We start from the raw sequence: 16401 nt of genomic DNA, 5'->3' as shown, positions 1-16401 counted from the left end.
GTTTTCATTGCACAATCTAATGAGGATAGTTTGTGTGCACATTACGCTCACACATCACATTAACTCACTGGTCTTTTGGCGACGAGTTAAAAAAAAAAAAAAATTTAAAAAAAGAAGAGAAAAAAAAACCCAGAAAATAAATTTTGAAGTTTATTTATTGCAGGCACAGGAAAATTATGATAAGCAGAAGATTAAACAGAATTTTGGATCTGCAAACCCAACAATGCCATGACAGCATTTCTCTTGCAGCACAAAATATACAAACATAATTCTCAAAACGTGAGAAACAAACATCATCTTCAGCCTGTGAAGGGAACAAAGCTTCAAACTCAAGTCTCTAATGATGATATTATCAGACAGAAGCTTTCAGCAGAACTTTACGTTCCAGTGGCCACAATCCAGTGTGCTTACCTGTGCACAAAACTATACAAACGTACAGCTATTACTAAAGCATACTGAAGACATTTTGCTAAAGCATAAACGCTGAAATTCAGGGAACAGAAAAGACACACTTATCTAAACTGGCAGGTCATAATCATCAACCTAACCACATTAGCAGTCAGTGTAACACAATTTCACTAAAGATTGTACCAAATTACCATGACTCTCCTTAAGCTGATGACTACATCCTGAATAAATCACTACTTAAATACAATGGAAGAAGACCTGAAAGGTTCCCTTTCTCTTACTCTTCACTGTAATAATCCCAGAGCTGAGATTTCTGACATATTAGTGCACTGTACCTCCAGATCAGTCATATTTAATAATCACATGACATGTATAAAAGAGTGTTGTCTAGACAAAGACAAATCTAATCTCTTCAAACAGGTAAACCACAGAGTTGATTCATAAACCCTCCTTGACCATTGCAACAACAGGGAAAACCCATTAAGGCGTTTTTAATGCATGTCTCTAAATCACAAAGCAAGATACGCATTTTTTTTCCCCAGACAGCAGCTAAACAATTTCACTTTAAGCTAAATGAGGACGGATGTGTTTTAAATAGACGTACAAGAGAACACAAGTAAAACATCTGTAAAACTATAAATAAATATAATTAGCTTATTTTTTGATATTTCAAAGAAAGAACTGGAGATGAGAACAGATTATGAGGCAGAAATTAGTTGGAAGGACTATGGAGATATCTCTAATGGCACATAACATATAGCAGCTGTTCTTGGCAAAACTTGTAGGGTAGCATGGCACATTCAGCTCATTTTAAAGAAAAAAAACAGTAGGAACGATCTAGTTTTTCCACACGAAATGGCATTCTGGTCAATTCTCTTTTGCTCCAAACCCACACTACTTATTGGCTTCTTATTCTTCTAGTATAAATATCCTGCAGCACAAGTGGGAGGGGGGAATCACTGATATTTATAACAAAAGAAGACTGGTACATTCTTTAAAGGTCCAACAGTGATTAGCAAAATGTTACCAGTGTCAAAAAGCAGCCCAGAAACAGGCAATAACTTCAAGGCAGAAAGAGAAACGTAAAGCAAAACTTTGTACAGGTCTCCACTGAAGACTTGAAAATAGAGGTCTTTGCTTAAGCGTCCAGTATTAGAAAATTCCACAGCATAGATTTGAATTTCCACCAGAATAAACCAGCAGTCCAGACATCCACGGTGACCCAGTCATCGACTGGGATGAACAGCGAACAAACAGTATTTCCATGTGAAGCTCCTCTTTCCAAAGTTTCTTGGGCATTCACATACAGTCAGTGCACTGAATGGAGGTCAATGCAAACACTCATATACACATATATATATATATATAAAGTCGGGTTCATTTAAAAGGATCGACTTTGTTTAACGGGACAGGTTTGGTTTATTATGAAACGGATGAGAGGCTGAACAGAGTTAGAGGCAATATTCTTGGACTCACTTTGTAAATCTTCATCCAAGTTTGGCTTATATTAAACTGATCATACATGAAGACAAAAACTAAAGCTACAATTGATAAAAGTGAATAAATAAGTTCTTGATGTTTCTTAAAAGTGGTCAAAATGATGTCTGATGAATCAATACTGACACTGCACAAGTGTTAAAGGAAAAGTTGATATTTTTTCTGGGAGATAAGCTTCCAAATTCTCAATTATAAATATACACTATAGCTTGCACCTACTTAGCTTAGCACAAGGTTATAAAACAGAGGGGAAAACTAGCTTTAATGACTGCCTTCAGACAGAAACTATCCTAGCCTGCACTAGGGTAACCTAGACTACCAGGGGTGCTATTTTCATCAAACTCTCCACAGGAAAATATAAAAACCTATTTAAAAAAATATCAAACCTTTTTCTGACACGGTTCAAAGCTGTATTTCTTACGGTCAACAAATCGCACAACAAGACCAAAATCAACCAGTGATATCTGTAATGGTCTGTTATTATGTAACCATGAAGAACAAATCCCTGAACAATCCCTGAATATTGAATATTGACTCTTCATGGAAATGTAGAGTCAATATTCAGCTCAATATTCCATCTATTTATCATCATATTTATCAATGTGTAAAATAAGATGTTATAAAGAAATTATGTGTTAAATAATGAATGTGTTAAATAATGAATGTGTTAAATAATGAATGTGTTAACTAATGAATAAATACATAAGAATTTCAAACTCCTGCTTCCACGAGTGCACCTCGTGTGTTATTCTGTTCGATGTCCACAGCTTTGTCTGATTTCTCTTCTTACTGCTGTTATGTCTTTAAGAAGGTTGATGTGGACAAATCACAGGATTTGTTACCAATATTTAAAAAAAAAAAAAAAAAAAAAATTTCAGCAACAACATCCTTAATTGATGCACTCAGCCGTGACATATTAATGATGTCATAAAACAATAACAACTAACATAAACAATAAAAGGGAACAAGAAAGAATAGAGGATCGATCAGATCAATTTGTGTGTTCACTCATTAGGCTGTTATGGCTCACAGTATATAGCGGTGCATAATGGCTTTGGGTAAAGACATAAAGGCTGTTTTGGCATTTCAGATACATTTTGCCAGTAGTGGGTTGTATTAGTACTTGTGGCCAAAACTGGATTTAATCTTTTGGAACAAATTCAGGGTAAATATCATAACGGGCTAATTGGGGCTATCTGTTTGCATTTAAATGAAGTAGTTAAGCTCTGGCATGAGCTTTAGAAAGCAATTTACAGGAAGAACGACTAATGCTGGTTTTATTCGTCTTAGGATAAGACTGCATGTGCATAATTGTTTGCAACTGCACATTTTATGCATTCAAATAATGAAATGGAGTGATATTTATTGAGTTTCATATTGTACCCCCTTCAAACGAAAGGCTGAAGTACAGGTTCTCACCTCTGACTCTGGTGGAGTCACATCTCAAGGACACTTTATCAGAACGGATATTGCAATTGCCAGCTCTCGACAGTGAGGAGAGCGTCATCCTAAACTTTTCAGCACAGCGTCTCCCTTCCTAAATCTCCCTCTTCACTGATGCTTCTGCCGAACCTGCATAGGCTGCTTCTTGCCTCTGGTTTCGTCTCATCCCTGCTTGGCACGTTCACAGTAAACTGGCTGTCACTGTCCTCTGGTTTCACAGAGGAAAATAAGGGCTCTGTGGGTGAAGTCACCTCTGAACCCTGTGGTTGAGGTTGAGTTGATGGTGTCTGGGAACTGCTGGGAAACACAGGGGGTGAAATAGGGGACAAAGGTCCTAAGGGGGAGTAACGTCTTAAGGAAACCCCCTTCAGGTTAACTGCAAGCTCCAGAACCAATTTTCTAGATGCCCGGGGTGGGCACAGGGGTACAGAGGCTTCCTGGGGGGAGAGAGGAAGTCCACTTTGTACTGAGGAGTCACTCTGGCAAGGAGTGGGAGGTGAAGACTCTGCAGCCCTGCTGCCATCTCTGCTGACAGGTGACAGGTCCTCTTCCTCCTCTGGACTGTCCACTGAATGAAAGGAGAGAGGCGATGCAGGGCTCTCCGGCAGGTCCACACCCACTACGTCAGACCCACCTGCAGACATGGCCCTGTTCTGAGGTCCCTGCTCCCCGACAGTCCGGTAGCTGTGAAGCCCTAGTGTGATCTGCGTGGGTCCAGGGGGATCCAGGAGTGGGGCGTGGCCTCTGCCGCGTCCTCCACTACGGAACAAGCGATTCCAAAGATGGCCTAGACGTCGTCTGGAAGAGGAGGAAGTGGAGCGGCGAGTTGAGTGACGCCTTATCTGCCTGCGCATTGCCAACCGAAGATTCTGTAACACTGAAGCCTGGATGACGGGGGATTAAAACAGAAACACGCTGAAGTTCATTTCTCTCTAAATGCAGCGTCGCCAGTGTCTGTTAGTGTGTGCGAATTTGTTACCTGGGTGGGATTGTATACAGGAAAATCTTCCACCGGAGGGATAAGACCCTGGGCTATTAACTGACCATATGAAGGAGGAGCCTCTCTCTGGACAAAGTCGGCCTCCATGCGAGTCATCTGCGTCTCAAAAGCTCTGTAAAGGAGTGAGGAAGGAAAAAACAGAGCAGGATTAGGGAAAAATCAGGAAAACTATTTGAAAACCCACAAAAATACTTTCACTTCTACAGTTTCTGGCAGCTGCAACAATCAACACCATCCCAGCGTTCCTCTGACTTAACAATCATTTAGTGGCAGAATGAGGGCCCACCTGTACTCTCGGTTCCTGAGAGAGTGCAATTTAAGGGCACAGCCAAGAGCAATAACCAACAGGAGACTGCAGACCAGACTGCCGATCAGGGCAGCTGTGATCACTTTCCTGGGCACTGCTGCCAAGCAGTCCCTCTCATCGCTTCCATCTAAACAGTCCTCCTGGCCGTCACAGCGCCACGTCTCAAAGATACACAGGTTAGTCCCACAGTGGAAGTTTCCAGGTTGGCAATCGTAGCAGTTCTTCTCGTCCGACCCATCTGGACACCTCTTCTGGTTGTTGCAGCGTTCAGAGGCTGGGTAACACATTCCTGTACCACCCTCGCAGGGGAACTCTCCATCTGGACACATCGGACAGCCCTCCTCATCTCGACCAGATGGGCAGTGCCAGTAGCCGTCACAGCGCTGCCGTTCAGAGTAACAGCCCTGATCACTGCCGCAGGGACGCTCGCCAGGAAAACAGTAACCTTTCACCTGGTAGGATGGAGGAGAAATGCATCACTGTCTAGACACAGAAGGGACAACTTGTACTATACTTAACTGACTGTGTTTTCTGAACAAAAAGAGCAGTTACTGTTTCTAAATCAGTTACTTTGGATTAAAAAAAGAAAAACACTGTAACTTTTGACAAATTAAAAGTTTTAAACAACTTTTAAAAAAAAGAGGTTGAAAGAATTTTAAAGGATAGATGAGAATAAACGATGAATGAAATGAACATTAGCCAACCTCAGTACCTGATATGTAGCATTGAAACCATGCCCCGGACTGTGAGGCTGGGCCATGTACAAAACGCTCATCTGTCCCCGGCTCGACTCCAACAGGGCGGGCCGCCTGTTGTTGTGATATGACAACACCTGTAACAGATGCTCCGCTCGCTGCAGCAGGCCGTCATAGACATGCAGCAAATCTCCAGGCCCCAGCTGCAGGTCCAGCTGCAAAACAATGGGCTTAGGGTCCTGAGTGTCCAACAACCAGGAGCATCTCAGCTCAGTGTCGCCGCTACGGTTCGCACGGAAAAAATCGGGAGAGGCAAACGAGCCATAAAAGTTCCCCAGACGTTTGCCACAAGTAGTGTCAGGGCAACCCAGTTCGTCACTTCCATCATGGCAGTCCCGGGCTCCGTTGCAGCGCAGGCCCGCGGGCAGGCATCGGGTGGACTGGGCCTCGGTGCACGGCAGAGAGCCAAAGGGGCAGAGGCCCGGCTGCGCCTCAGTGGGAGTCGGCAAGCAGCTGCGTTCATCCGAGGCATCCCCACATTCATCCTGACCGTTGCACTTCCAGGAACGAGGAAGACACTTCCCATTCCCACAGAGGAATTCATCTGACTGACAGCTGCTCTGACCTAGGTGACCTAAAAAAGAATATGTCTGGTTAGCTGCTAAAACATCACTTTTTCCCCCCCAAGAGATAGTTGCCAGTCTCATCTGTCTGCCATGTCCAACTGCAATCAATATCACAGGTTTTAGGCTTTTCTCAGCTTTTTAAAAAAAGACAAACCATAACAAAAAAAATGCATTAGTATTGTGGATGATCATATCAAAACAAACCAAGCAGTAACCGTGTGTAAACATACAAAACAGCTCTATTAATACAACCCTCACAAAACTTTATTATAGCTTTATTAAATCTCTGTTTTAATGCTGCGTCTTGACCTCTATGTTGTTATAACTGCTGTTACTGATGCATGCTCTGGTCTGCACAGAGATTCTGCTGCTACTTTACCCACCTCGTGTTTTCCACATATGCGCATAGAAGCATGGGGAGGTCCCAGAACAGATGCTTATGTTCAAATATAAAATACAGCAGGTGGCCCTTACGTAAATGTTATAAACATGATAATTCATTTTATTTATTTATTTTATTTATTTATTATTTTATTTCATTTTATTTAATAATGAGGTTGCAGTGGGTGTTGCTAATGGATTAAACTGTAGAGGTATTTCTAATATTTTCACGCACTCTGGTATGTTTGTGTGGATAAGTGGATAAGCAATATGCAAATATTCTCCAGCTTACCTCTGATGTAAGAGAGTCGGAAGCCCTGTGCTTGCCCAGAGCTGTTGGCTTGAGAGTGGAAGAAGAGCCAAACACGTCCCCTGGTGGAGATGAAGGGCTGCGGCAGCACCGAGCCACATAGCCTGGATTCTCTCTTCCACGTAGGTGTCAGCAGGAGCCAGTCTCCCATGCATTTTCCTGACTCCGCCAGGTCGAAGTTACGGAAACTGGAGCATGGAACATGAGTTTAGGTGACTCGGTTATAGAAATATCATATGTATGCAGCGTATGTTTCAGGGACTCTACCTGATGGTAATAACTTCTCCTTGACCTCCCTGAATATGCCAGCTGCAGTTGACCCCAGCTGGGTAGTTTAAAGGCCAGGAAGGGCTGTAGATCACACCCCTCCGCTCTGTATGGATCTCCACCTGCTCGCTGCAGCCTGTCTCAAAAAAGACAGGGGGGATGGCAGCATACATATTAGGGAGGTCGGTCTGAATGCTCCTTGTGCACATCAGAACTAAGAACACGAACACTTGGCAGACATCGAGCATTACCAAAATGTTGGCTTCCACACTCTATAAACCGTTTTATCCTCATTCTTTTATTTGTGACCGCTACAAAAAACACTAAACGATTCACTGACAAGACAAATGACCTTAGTGCCATTGTGGGGAAGCTCCACGCTGATCAGATGGAGCTTTAAACAGAAGCAGCAGCCAAACTGGCAGCCAAGGCAACAGCATCTCCTGCTGCCATCACACCATTACTCCAGGGAGCAACACAAATGTGTGAGCAGGCCAGGAAAAGCTCCAGGACTAACACGCAAACCTCTGTGTGGTGTGCAGGCACTGAATCCTGTTGTTTTTCTAAGTAAAGGCGCAGCGATCAAGTTACCGGCATCATAATCTGCAACATAAATGTGGAATGGGAAGTATCTCATTTCATTCTTGTGCTGAAAGCAATAATATAGAGCAGGCACATTAATCATCGCATTACTGCTTAATGCCACAGAAAGAATGAAACACATGCAAGGAAACGCTGTCTAACAAGCCTCTTAATTAACCAGAACCACAGAGACAGAACATTAGCTCAACTATGATCCAGCACTGACACACAGCAGGGAGTCTGCTGCTTAGTGCTGTTTGTTTCTGGCTTACTTGATGAATCAGTAAAGTCAGCAGAGTGAAGCAGGGTGGCGGAGGGAGGAATCGTTTAAGTGCGGATATTGACTATCCACACTAACTTAGCACACACATAAATACCTACACATACTGGGCTGGACCAAGCTGCTACACAATGCTGTTGTTTGGTACAATGAATAAGAGAACTGAAGCACATTTTGACTGCTGTGTTTGTGTTTCATCTACTTTCAAACTCAGATGCTGGAAAAATCTGATCACAGAGAGAAAGAGAGAGAGAAAGAAAATTCACATTAACTCACTATTTTTGGTTCACCAACAGATGTAAAAAATAAGATTTAGCTGCTGTTTTATGCTTAAACTACAGAACATGAACAGTTCACCAACAATAGTTGCTCAGGGAGCAAAACTTTTCTCTATGACATCCAGAGACTCCAAAATGCACTGCAGCCAAGAACAACTCCAGCTCAGACGCCAATAGAGTCATCAAAATATTAAAATAGTGTTTTATCAGTGAAAGGTGAATACACAAAACGTAACAACACAAGACACACTAATAGATAGTGGTGGGAAAACTACATCTATAGGTTTTGACGCTACATTCACAATTAAGGAATATCAGCTGTAAAATGTTCCTTAAAGGAGATTATTATGTCGATCCCGTGGCTGATTAGCATCACGCTGGAATTATTAGATGTGAAAAAACTTCCCGTAGTTTTTTTTAGGAGCTACCTTGGGTTAGGTGATGTAAACCTCAGTGGTGATGATAATATTTGTGTGTTTTCTAGCTTAACATATATCAAACCTGTAGTTTAATAGCTTTCAAACAAATGTAATGGAGTAAACCATGCCAAACTTTCACTGAAATGTGTATAAAGGGATATTAAGTTTTGTTTGTTTTTTTACAAAAACATTTGAAATTGCATTTATAGCTTTTAAGGCATGTAAATGTCCCTTTTTAATTTCCTGCTCTGATTACAGTGAAGCGTACCTGAGAGAAACAAGTGGATTAAGGTTGCACTTCAGCATTAAGCCCTTCAGTTTTTAATCTGCATTGTTCTCAAAAACCACACATAATCATGAGCTCAGGTAAAATGTGGAGATACTGAATGCAGTTGCAGCTTGTGTGTGTATTTGTGCATGCAACTTCAATCACCCTAGAACTTTATGTGTGAAAACATCAATTCTTTTTTTGACTTTTTGCTTTTTAAACCGCTTATCCGACTAGACTCGTGGACATCCTGGACAGGTTGCCAGCACAGGGGAACAGACAGCAACACAGGCTGGAGCACCAGGCATAAGGACAACATGCACACTGGACACATCAGCCAACCTCAAAGCTTGAAGGTTCCTGAGTTGGGATGGTGTGTTCCCCTTTAATCGTGCAAATCTCTTCTCTCCTCAGTCTCACATCACCCTGACTTAACATTCATGATCTTACCCTAACTACAACTTGTCTAACCCAAAAACCTAACCTGAACATATCCCTTTATCTTAATTTTTGAAGACCTGAATTATCTGGACTGGCTTTCTGTCCCCATAATGAAGACACAGTCCAGAACCCCCGACCCCACACAATGTTAACACCTGGATCACACACACACACCTCCAAACTCTCACTCTGTGTCCCTTTAGCAGCCTTCCTCTTTATTTAAATGCCAATTAAGTGCAGTGTATGACAATGGAGGGGGGAGGAGGGGACCGTGGGGTTGACTGGCTGCAGAGAAGCAGTGATGTAATGCCGATAGCAGCAGTATCACATTTGCGAAAGCGCGTCCATGTTTCCACACTAACCGTGATCATTTACCTACCACAGATCAATAATCCCGCAGGTTTCTGCACAACGATAGCCTCTGTGCTCTCCCTCCATCCAATCAAAACAATGAAAACAAACCGTCTTCATCTATCAGATCACTTAATCAGAGACACACAGTAGTAGACAAAATAACACCCACTGCTGCTGCTCGGGTGTGAACACAGAGACGCTCCGCTCTGATAGTCACTGATGTAATCATAGTAGGAGCTTTGTAAATTACCGGATCTCCCGTAAAGATGCGAACACGGATCAAGAAATAGAAAAGCATGGCCACTTATATTTCACCGGGCAATGCGGATCACTTGTGCATGCCATCATGTGTTCGTGAACACCACAGGCAGAGCTTTCTAAACTAATTAGAACAAGCCTCCGTCTAAAACATCACAGCGGCGTAGAGACGCATTGTTGTTTCTCACCTGCACAGAGCAGAGCACAGCGGAGCCACAGCAGCCCGAGAAGAGGCAGCAGCAGGGGCAGTACCATCAGTCCCATGGTCCGGCGGGGACCTCTGCTATTATCTCCCACACGCGTTTCGCTGTTCGCTCCACATCTGTGCGATCCACACTAGCTCCGGCATCTGCGTTCAGCTTGGACACAGCTAGAGCTCCTCCTTGCCGTGAAAAGGCATTGTGTCCTTCTTTTGCAACGGTAGCCAAGACGCTACGATCAAGTTAGCTCCAACTAGCGATGCGGCTTCTTGTTACTCCCTTCAAAATAAAGGCTTCGTGGGAAAGGTTAAGTTTTGCAGCATTATAAAACTAAACGTCTCATAGACTATAGTCTTAGATATAAAAATCAAGATTATATAGGGTTTGGATTTGTAGTTTAAAATTACAGTTGAGATGCAAAGCTAGAAATTTTTTGTTTTCTTGACTTCCGCTCTAACTTTGGCTGACTCGACTCAGCTTTCCACATCTTAAATGAAAAAAAGTGGCTCACATAATTCTTAAGCCTTGTCCACTCTTTCTCCAGATGAAACTTTATATATCGAACTGAAATACAGAATTACGTAGACGGCTTCTGGTAGGAAAGACACTTAACAATCTTCTCCCATTCGCCCGCTTGTGCTCTAATTCTTTTATGAGTATGCCCTTTCACTTTCGCCCTCGTGTGGTTAAACTCTTGTACTGCAAGTTGGACTTTAAAATAAATTATACAGTCCCTTTTTATTTAATAACGTATTTTGAGTTTCACATACACCTGGAAAAGTGTTTTGCTGGGAGAAAAGTACTATGTAAATGTAAAGTTATGACAAATGGTGCACACTGAACAACAAAAGAAACACCTGAAAAGAAAGAAAAGGCACCGCTGGGATTCGAACCCAGGATCTCCTGTTTACTAGACAGGCGCTTTAACCAACTAAGCCACGGCGCCGCTGACGGTAACTCTCGAAAAGGGCATTTATGAATAGTGAAATACACGGGTCCAATGACGTCATTGCTATGTTCAGTATATTACATGTATTCTCCTGTGAATGCGGCGTGATATATAAAGTTGTCCCCTCTTATTTTTTATCCTTTTTTTTAGGTACTAGAAAATACGAAGGGCTAAAATGTTATAAATAGCAGTACACCGTTTTAGAGGAGAGCTTAACGTGGCTTATTCAAACGGAAGCGTAAATATGAGATGACACTAAAGCATAACTTTAAAGTGTAAGAAACAGTGCAGTGCAGCAGTGTCTTCGGTGTGGATTCAGTATTGTAAGAGTACAGGGTTGAAATACACAGCACACTTAAGCGAAACAGATGATAGTGTGTATATATTACAATTCCCTGTATATTATTTCAAATTTAAGCAAAAATATTACACTTTTGATTCCCATCAATAAGGTTTTGCATAGAATGTCACGTATTTACTATTAACTAGCACAGTTAGAACTAGAAAATGCATTTTCTGAAGAAACTGCAGTTAATGCTGATAGCTGAATGTTTTGAGCTGAAATGGCTGCTGAATGTTGTTAAAAATGTTGAATGAGCTGAAATAGGACGAAACATTCACCTGAAGGCTGAAGTGTAGAACTGTTGAAAGCTACATTTTAAACATCTTCAGCTACTTTCCAACTTTGAAACTTCTTCATCTGTGTGAACTTTAGATGAGAAAAAAACTGAATATTTTCGCTGTGTGTGCGCGCGCACGTGTATGTGTGTGTTTCTGTGTGAGTGTATGTCTCTGTGTGTCTTTATTTCCTTGTGTGTTTGTCTTTCTGTCTGTGTGTTTGTCTGTCTCTCTCTCCCTGTGTGTGTGTGTGTGTGTGTGTGTGTGTGTGTGTGTGTGTGTGTGTGTGTGTGTGTGTGTGTGTGTGTGTGTGTGTGTGTGTGTGTGTGTGTGTGTGTGTGTGTGTGTGTGTGTGTGTGTGTGTGTGTGTGTGTGTGTGAATGTTTGGTGAAAAAATGTTGAATGAGCTGAAATACACCAAATCATTCACCTAAAAGACAAAGTGAAGAACTGTTGAAAGCTCAGGTTCACACAGAAGAAGGAGTTTTGAAGTTGGCAAGTAGCCGAGCATGTTTAAAATGTACATTAGAAAATAAAGCATGAAACTTAAACTGGAACTGAGGAAAAAGTATAAAAGATATTGAAAAGATAAATACAAGCTGAATAGCTCAATGTCTTGACTTCGTTTTAAAGTTTAAATGGTGTCTGTGGGTCAACATATGTGGAAGTAGTTAGAGTTGAAAGATGAATAAGTTGAATGAGGATTTGAAGGGTCTCCCGATTGAAATACATTGTAAATTTTTGTTGAATAAAGTTGAATATTTAAAAAAATATATATATATATAAAAGATACAGACTCCAACATGTCTCAGAGAAATGATCAAGAAAGACAAGAAGTTGACCCCAGCTGTCTTCCATGGGATGAACCCCTAGACCCTTATCTCAGCTCTCTTCCTTGGGGTGAACACGTACAACTAGAGGAGAACCGCTTTGAAGAAATGCAGAATGAAAATCTCATGAACAGAGAAAAGATTATGTCCCTGAGGCAAGAAAATGAGAGAAAGAGTGCTGAATGAAAAAAACAGTCCTACCAGCTTCAAGAAAAAGAAGGTACTATTGAGGAGAAACAATGGGCTCTGCAAGACAAAAAGAATCAGGAGCTCCAAGAAAAGGTTGATCAAGCTCTGGAAAAAAATAGTGAAATCCTCCAAGCGAAGAAAAAACAGGACATAGAGTTCAAAGAAAGAAATGGACAGCAAGCTTGAAGACATGAAGGAAAAATCCAGAGTGCTCCAAATAAAGCTCAATAAAACACTGCACAGAAATAAAGTTTATTCAAGAAAAAGAACAACAGGACACACAACAGAAAGAAATGGATTGCAAACCTCAAGAGAAAGAGGAAAAATATAAAATGCACCAAATAACTCTTGATGAAACTGCTGAAAAATCAAGAGATGCTTCAAGAGAAGAAGCAACAGGACATGAAACAGAAAGAAACGGATTGCAAGCTTCAGAACACAGAGAAACAACGAAGGCTTGCAAGTAAAGCTTGATGAAGCTCTGGAAAAAATAAAGAAATCCACCAAGAGTAGAAACAACAGGACATCGAGCAGAGAGACATGCAGTCCAAACTCCAAGGCATGGAGAAAAAAATACAGAGTGCTGCAGGTAAAGCATAACAAAACATTGCACAAAAATCAACAGCTGCTCCAAGAGAGAAACCAACAAGAGATAAAACAGAAAGGAATGGACACCAAACTTGAAGTGCTTCAAATAAGGCTTGACAAAACACTGCACAGAAATAAAGATTTTCTTCGAGAAAAAGAACAACAGGACACACAACAGAAAGAAATGGATTGCAAACTTGAAGAGATGAGAAAAATACAAGGTGCTCCAAATAACTCTTGATGAAACACTGCTCAAAAATCAAGAAATACTTCAAGAGAAGGAGCATGAAACAGAAAGAAGAAAAACTTGTTCTTCAGAGGAAAAAACAAAACAAAAAGGAAGTACAAAGCAACTGAACTGGAGGGAGAAAAGAAAAAGCCGGAAAAAACAATGCTCAGAGATGCAGAGTAGCATCAATGAAATGCTGAGAAAAAACACAGAACTTGAGGAACTTTCTAACTACTTGAAGAACAAGAACACTAAAATCCAGGTGCAAAAGCAACAACAACAGAAAACACATGAAGCAGAATTAGAAGATGTGGAGAAAAGATGCAAGAAACTTGAGAAAGAAAATGCAGAAATAATCCATGAGTTGACAAACCTTATCCTTGAGAAAAAAGTGCCCATGGAACAGCGCCTAAAAAAGAAGAAAAAATACTTTCACTTGTTCTGGAGGAGGGACACTGCTGCTCCTCACACGATGTAACATCGTCTTCCTCCACCTCTGTTCCATCTTAATTTTCACCGCTCCTCCCAGTTAACCTATATTAGTTCTTTTCAGAATAATCTAAGTTTGTTTTAGTTGTTGTTCTAACTCTCTTATCAGTACGAGTCCACTCAATTCTATCAATTTAGTTTAGCCTGATGCAGTCCACCCAATGCTTTGACTCACTGCACAAAGTGACTGATTGTGAATGCCCAGTAACACTTCAAAGAGTTACCAATTTGTCAGGGTTTATTGCTATATTTCTTTTCTTAGGTATGTTGAAGCTTTCTTAAGTTCTTGTTGTAGCTGTTATTAGTTTGGGTCTAAGTTTCCTTGTATTTTGTTATTCATTGTTTAAGTCCATCTAGTCAATGGACGTTGATTTAAGCTAGCTGGACCAGTGAAACTGATCTTTCTAGTACAAAGAAGTTTACTACATGTTTAATGCTATAATATAACAAAAACAAGTGCAATGTCAACAGTATGAAGAAAGAAATCTGTCAGTCTGACAGTTCGGGGGTTAAATTGTCATTATAAAACAAAGAGTGTAGTATAGTATAGTAAGTATAGTAGATGGTGAAATAAAATAAAAAAAGATTCTGTCTAATACATTGGTAAATAAGTATGAAAGGCCATGGGGCGGTCCTTATAAATAGGAAAAGGGGTAGGCTCAAATTTATGAAAATGCACCTATCCAAAGCAATCAACTGGATGCATTTTGAGTCTTTGACGGCCGTTTACACCCCCCGGGCCTTATGTTCGGCACCCTTTTGCTAAGCACTTTAGGGTTTGCTTCCACAGTGAAGTAGCTAACTTCATCTTTGCCATAAATTAAAACTGACTTGGCACTAAAGAAAATTCCATCCTTTCCATAATGAAAAGTCAATGTGAAAATGCTGTCTAAGCTTGTCTTTAAACTTACATGATAACGGATAACCATAAATAATAACGATTGTTTTTTACCCTGACACAGCAAAATTGGAAATAAAATGATTTTGTTATTACTTATGTACTTGTTAAAATTAAAATAAAAGACTTTTACTAGATTGTCATTTTAACTTTCTTACATTTCCTACATACTCCACTATCCCCAAATTTGGGAAAACTGTAAAACAGATTTTTGTTTTCTGTTAATCTGCACCACACTGCAACACAAAACCCTTGCCTCCTTCGCTAGCATTACTACTATGACCACCAAAAAAGAACTGTTTAAGGGCCCCCCGCTAATGGGCCAACAAGTGACTTCTTCAATATTATCACTATTTTGCATTGTTCCATATTTGTTTAATGGCTCATAACTTACTGCATTTTCCAATAGAATACAAATGTCAGGAGCCCTCTAAAACAAGCACTGATGAAGGAAATTCCTCAGTGACCTATCAGATACCAGCATTTACACAGGTTTTTCTGAACTCTAATAAAAGTTTGATGATTACAAAGAAGACGTAGCTGAGATTTGTTAAACACAAGGGTCATTGGCACTTGGCACAGGTAGGACATGATCCACACTAATTAAATAGCTTGGTTTTAGCTGTTTCACTCTTTAAATGACACTGAAAGGGCCGATAGATGCCTGATGTTCAGGTCACTAAGAGTTCCTCACATTGAAGTTAGACTTGTAGTCAAGACCGCCTAATCCGAGACCAAGACAAGACCAAGACCAGAGGGTATCGAGACCAAGACAAGACCAAGACCAGAGGGTATCGAGACCAAGACAAGACCAAGACCAGAGGGTATCGAGACCAAGACAAGACCAAGACCAAGACCAAGTCGATACGAGACCAAGACCAAGACCGATACAAAAAAAGTCTTTAAACTGCAGCCAGATGCTATTCTATATACATATTAAGGACACCTTAAACTAGTTTTTTAATTAAGCAGCAAGGCAGAACAAAGTCGGGCTGTATCAAGACACAGGGACTAAACCCCAATTCAACCAGACCCAAAACTGATCTGGAATTAAAACAGGACTACAACAGTAACCAAGACAGAACCAGAATCAGAACTAGATGATAGTAGCACTAAAAATCATCATAGACCTGCACTACACTTATTTTTTAATTCTACCAAAGTACAATATTTAGATTGAGAAAAGTTTATATAATTATTTAGCCTCGTTGTGCAAACAAGCCTGCATAACTTAATAAATATAGAATTTGAAAAGTAACAAATGGTATCTAAAAAGAAACACTAGGTACTAGATACATGTTCTGATGAGTTTTGGCAAACAACCATTTGACTAACATGTGTGTCTCACCTCTTGTCCATCTCTGTCTGTGCATCTTCCCTCTCTGCTCCTCTCTCTCCCTCTTTGTGCTGACAATCAAGCCAAACACCAACATCATCAAATATACAGTTGAAACCAGATATTTATGTACTCTTCAGATAAAAACACAAACACTTTTTTAATTGTAACATCAAATCACATGGACTCTACTAACCTATCAGAAGCTTCTTTAGCTCAGAATGGAATCGTCTGGAGTTTTCTTATTAATTAACAATAAAC

The 16401-nt window shown here is 40.7% G+C and overlaps 1 protein-coding gene and 1 non-coding gene across 2 annotated transcripts; both read right to left on the bottom strand.

The window, feature by feature from the left end:
* Nucleotides 1–124: 124 nt before the first annotated feature.
* lrp3 (low density lipoprotein receptor-related protein 3) lies at nucleotides 125–10659 on the bottom strand. Its single transcript, XM_014333725.2, has 7 exons — nucleotides 10003–10659; nucleotides 6935–7070; nucleotides 6650–6855; nucleotides 5368–5984; nucleotides 4635–5107; nucleotides 4328–4460; nucleotides 125–4232 (listed from the first exon to the last, which is right to left on the bottom strand). Exons 1-7 carry the CDS (start codon nucleotides 10076–10078, stop codon nucleotides 3423–3425), a joined length of 2451 nt encoding a protein of 816 aa, XP_014189211.1. The 5' UTR covers nucleotides 10079–10659; the 3' UTR covers nucleotides 125–3422.
* A 227-nt stretch (nucleotides 10660–10886) lies between these two features.
* trnat-agu lies at nucleotides 10887–10960 on the bottom strand. The gene has a single exon. It is a non-coding gene; the product is annotated as a tRNA-Thr (tRNA).
* Between the last annotated feature and the right edge of the window lie 5441 nt (nucleotides 10961–16401).

The sequence above is a fragment of the Haplochromis burtoni genome, unplaced genomic scaffold (assembly GCF_018398535.1).
Source record: "Haplochromis burtoni strain Fernald_Lab_line unplaced genomic scaffold, NCSU_Asbu1 Contig_2, whole genome shotgun sequence".
NCBI classification, from domain to species: Eukaryota; Metazoa; Chordata; class Actinopteri; order Cichliformes; family Cichlidae; genus Haplochromis; species Haplochromis burtoni.
Note: the sequence above shows the minus strand (reverse complement) of the source record. Positions and strands in the feature narration are given on the sequence as shown.